General features: G+C 49.1%; 1 protein-coding gene across 1 annotated transcript; it reads right to left on the bottom strand.

The window, feature by feature from the left end:
- Positions 1-454: 454 nt before the first annotated feature.
- LOC111190347 (protein NYNRIN-like) lies at positions 455-1,405 on the bottom strand. The gene has a single exon (XM_049469120.1). It carries the CDS (start codon positions 1,403-1,405, stop codon positions 455-457), a length of 951 nt encoding a protein of 316 aa, XP_049325077.1.
- Between the last annotated feature and the right edge of the window lie 2,281 nt (positions 1,406-3,686).

Genomic DNA, 3,686 nt, shown 5'->3' with positions numbered 1-3,686 from the left:
TGATCCCCTCCCTCATCTCCTAGGCTGTTGTTTCTTCGGGTGTAGTGGGTGCCTTCTTGCAGTGAGTGTGGTGTACCCACGTTCCTCGTCCTTCCACCTTCACGGCTGTGTGCGTTACGAGGAGAACCTGATGGGGCCCTGTCCACTTCGGTTGGTTCCACCTTCGTCTGCGGAGATCCCGTATCAACACCCAGTCGCCTGGCTTGTGGTCGTGGAAAGGTTGGTCAGCTGGCTGCGGCAATACTGCTTTCACCTGTTTAGACACAGAGAGAAGCGTCTCATATAATGAGACGCAATATGTGATGAGAGAGTGGTCAAGCAAGTGGTTGTCAAGTGGGGGGGGGCCCAAACCTACATTTGGAGGTCTGCCGAACACAATCTCGAATGCACTGAGGCCTGTTTTTGTCTGTGGTCTGGTCCTGCTTTGCCAAAGAACCAGGGGGAGGCATTTTACTCAATTAAGGCCTGTTTGTTGTGTCATTTTTGCTAGGCCATTCTTAATGGTCCCATTGACCCTTTCTACTGCCCCAGCACTAGCTGGGTGGTAGCTGCAGTGCTTTCTCATGTCTATTCCCAAGTACTTGGTCAAATTGTTCAACCCTGTGTGTACAAAGGGAGCGCCATTGTCACTCGAGACGCGTTTCGGCAGGCCCCACCTTGAAATTATTTCCCTGAGAAATGCTTTTGCTACTGCTTCTCCATCTTGGGTACCTGTGGGGAAAGCTTCGACCCATTTACTGAACATGCATACACAGACCAGGAGAAACCTTTTCCCTTCTGCTGGTGTGAGTTCCACAAAGTCCACCTGCCAATGTTGAAATGGCTCTGTTGCTGGGGGATGACCTACAGGCTGTTGCAACAGAGGTTGTTTGTGTCTGTGTGTGTTCTGTGCACATGTAAGGCAGGCAGAGCAAAAATTTTGAGTGAGTGTGGAGAGTCCAGGTGCATACCAATACTTTGCTATTACATCTAAAATCCCCCCTTTGCTCATGTGACTCCTCCCATGAGCAATTGCAATTAACCCCTTCATGTATGCTTTCGGGAGACATGGTCTGTTTGTTGCAGTGTGCACCCACACATTGTTTTGTTTACCACACCCTGATTTAGTCCACTGCCCCTTTTCTACTGCAGTGGCTGTGGATTGGATGTCTTGTAAGGTTGGTTCCTCTTGGTCTGTTGTAGGGAGTTGTACGGCGGTGACAGGGGTCATGTGGGCTGTGCGCTTTGCCACGTGGTCTGCAAAAGCATTTCCTCTGCTGACAGGATCATCTGCTGATGTGTGCGCTGCACATTTGATTACTGCAATCTGTGAGGGAAGCAACAAAGCAGAAAGCAAGTCATTAATCAGTGTGTGATGTTTTATTTTCTTTCCTGAGCTTGTCAGGAAACTGCGTTGCTTCCACATGTACCCGAAGTCATGTGCGGTGCCCCACGCGTACCGGGAGTCAAAGGGAAGCTTTGGTTAAAGCAACCAACTCCGCAGCTTGTGCTGAGTACGAGCTGGGGAGGGTTTGTGCTTGTAAAACTTCGGTAGCAGAGACCACAGCATATGCAACCCGATTGGTTCCTGTGTTATCTTTGCTGGCTGAGCCATCTACAAAGAGTTCGAGGTCCGCATTCTGTAGCGGCTCCTCTTTGAGGTCTATTCTGGGTGTGCATGTGTGTAGTAGCAGTAACTGACAATCATGTGGTTCCCCATCCTCTGGGGTGGGCAAGAGTGAGGCTGGGTTGAGAGTGGTGCATCGTTGCACAGTGACATTGGGCATGTCTAGTAGGGTGTGTGATAGCGCAGCCATCTCTGAGCTGAGGGATGTGCAACCTTTTGATCCTGCAGGATGTTGTGTACAGCATGTGGGACCTTGAGAGTGAGGGGGGCATATGCTACAATATCTCTAGAGGCCACTAGGGCCTTTTCAGCTGCTGCTACAGCCCTGAGACATGTTGGTAGGCCCTGAGCCACAGGGTCCAGTTTGCTGGAAAAGTACGCCACAGGGCGCTGTTTATCCCCATGTGTTTGAGTGAGGACTGATGTCATGTAAATTCCTTTGGCGTCCACCATCTGGACAAAGGGTTTTGTTGGGTCTTGAACACCCAAGGCTGGCATGTTCTGCAATGCAACCTTAAGTTGCATGAAGGCTTCCTCCACCTGTTCAGTCCACTGCAATTTTGCAGTGCTGACCCCTTTTGTAGGGATAATATCCCTTAAGGGCCCCTCTGTTTCAGCATAAGATGGAATAAAGGTGCGACAGTAAGAACACATCCCCAAAAAGGATAACAACTGCTTTGTCATGGGTTTTGGAGTTTGGCAAATTGCCTCTATTCTGTCTGTTGACATGCGTTTTAGGCCTGGAGTGAGAATGTGGCCCAAAAAGGTGACCTCTGACTTACAGTACTGTAATTTTGTTTTGCTGGCTTTGTGCCCATGTTCAGCCAAATGCTGCAGAAGGAGTATGGTGGCTTGTTTGCACAGTTCCCGCGAGGGGGCGGAAACGAGCAAATCATCCACATAGTGAACAAGAGTGACCCCTTCAGGTAGTGCTAGAGACGACAGGCTATCTCTCAGGGCTGCATTATAAATGGTGGGAGACTCACAATACCCTTGACAAAGACGTGTGAAAGTGTAGGCTTTTCCTTCAAAGGAGAAAGCAAACCAAAACCTGCTGTCTGGATGTACCGGTACACTGAAAAATGCATTTGCCAAATCAACAACTGTGTAGTGAGTGTGATCTGTGGGTATCTGAGACAAAATGGTGTGAGGATTTGGTACCTCAGGGGCTCGAGCTTGAACTGCAGCATTTACTGCCTGCAGATCCTGAACAAATCTCCACTCATCCCGGCCGGGTTTTTTTACTGGGAAAATTGGGGTCCTAACCGGTGAGTCCGGACAGGGCACAATGACCTTAGCTTTAAGGAGGGCTTGAAATACAGGCCTAATGCCTTCTATTGCTTCAGGTTTTAGGGGGTACTGAGCTTGTCTAGGTCTGTATGCTGACTTTGGTGTAATGGATACTGGTTCACAGTCTTTGATGAGGCCCACATCATATTTGTCAGCTGCCCACAGCTGAGGAGGAAGGGGAGCGAGCTCCAATTCCTCCTCCTGTGTCAGCACAGCAGCTTGAATTTGTGGAGATGAGCCAAACAACTCCACTGTTCGTTTTGCTCTCAATCTGTGCTGGAAAGAACACTTCCACGCTCTTGTAGAAGCACTATAGTGTACATGAGGGCGATCTGTATCGACCCAATCATTTGCCCTGGCCACCCTCAAAGCCCATGGTCCGATGTCACGCCAGGGGAGGGTATGGTTAAATCTGGCCAGGGAGATGTGGGGGTATGAATTTCCTACTGTGAATGACGCATCCTGTTGTTTTGTTAGTGTCACTAGTGCGGCCGCCATTCTATCACTCCAAATGAGTGCTGTAGAAGATAGTGAGTCTGTTTCTTGTGTGAAGAAGTGTTTTTCATAGTCATAATCTGGGCCCTGGCTGATATGTGAAGTGCAATGTAAACCATTCTCTTTCCACTGCAGTGGGTTTGACACTATCTTCTCTGCTTCTGATAAGAAATGTCTGATGGTTTCTCCCAGTTGATCAACACTGCGCCACATATACGCATACCCCAGAATCCCAGCTGCTATCTGTACCATGCATGGTTGTTCTGAAAAATCTACAGCTAACCCTTCAGGAGAG

Source organism: Astyanax mexicanus, chromosome 20 (genome assembly GCF_023375975.1).
Source record: "Astyanax mexicanus isolate ESR-SI-001 chromosome 20, AstMex3_surface, whole genome shotgun sequence".
In the NCBI taxonomy this organism is placed as follows: Eukaryota; Metazoa; Chordata; class Actinopteri; order Characiformes; family Acestrorhamphidae; genus Astyanax; species Astyanax mexicanus.
This window is presented reverse-complemented; position numbering and strand designations above follow the sequence as displayed.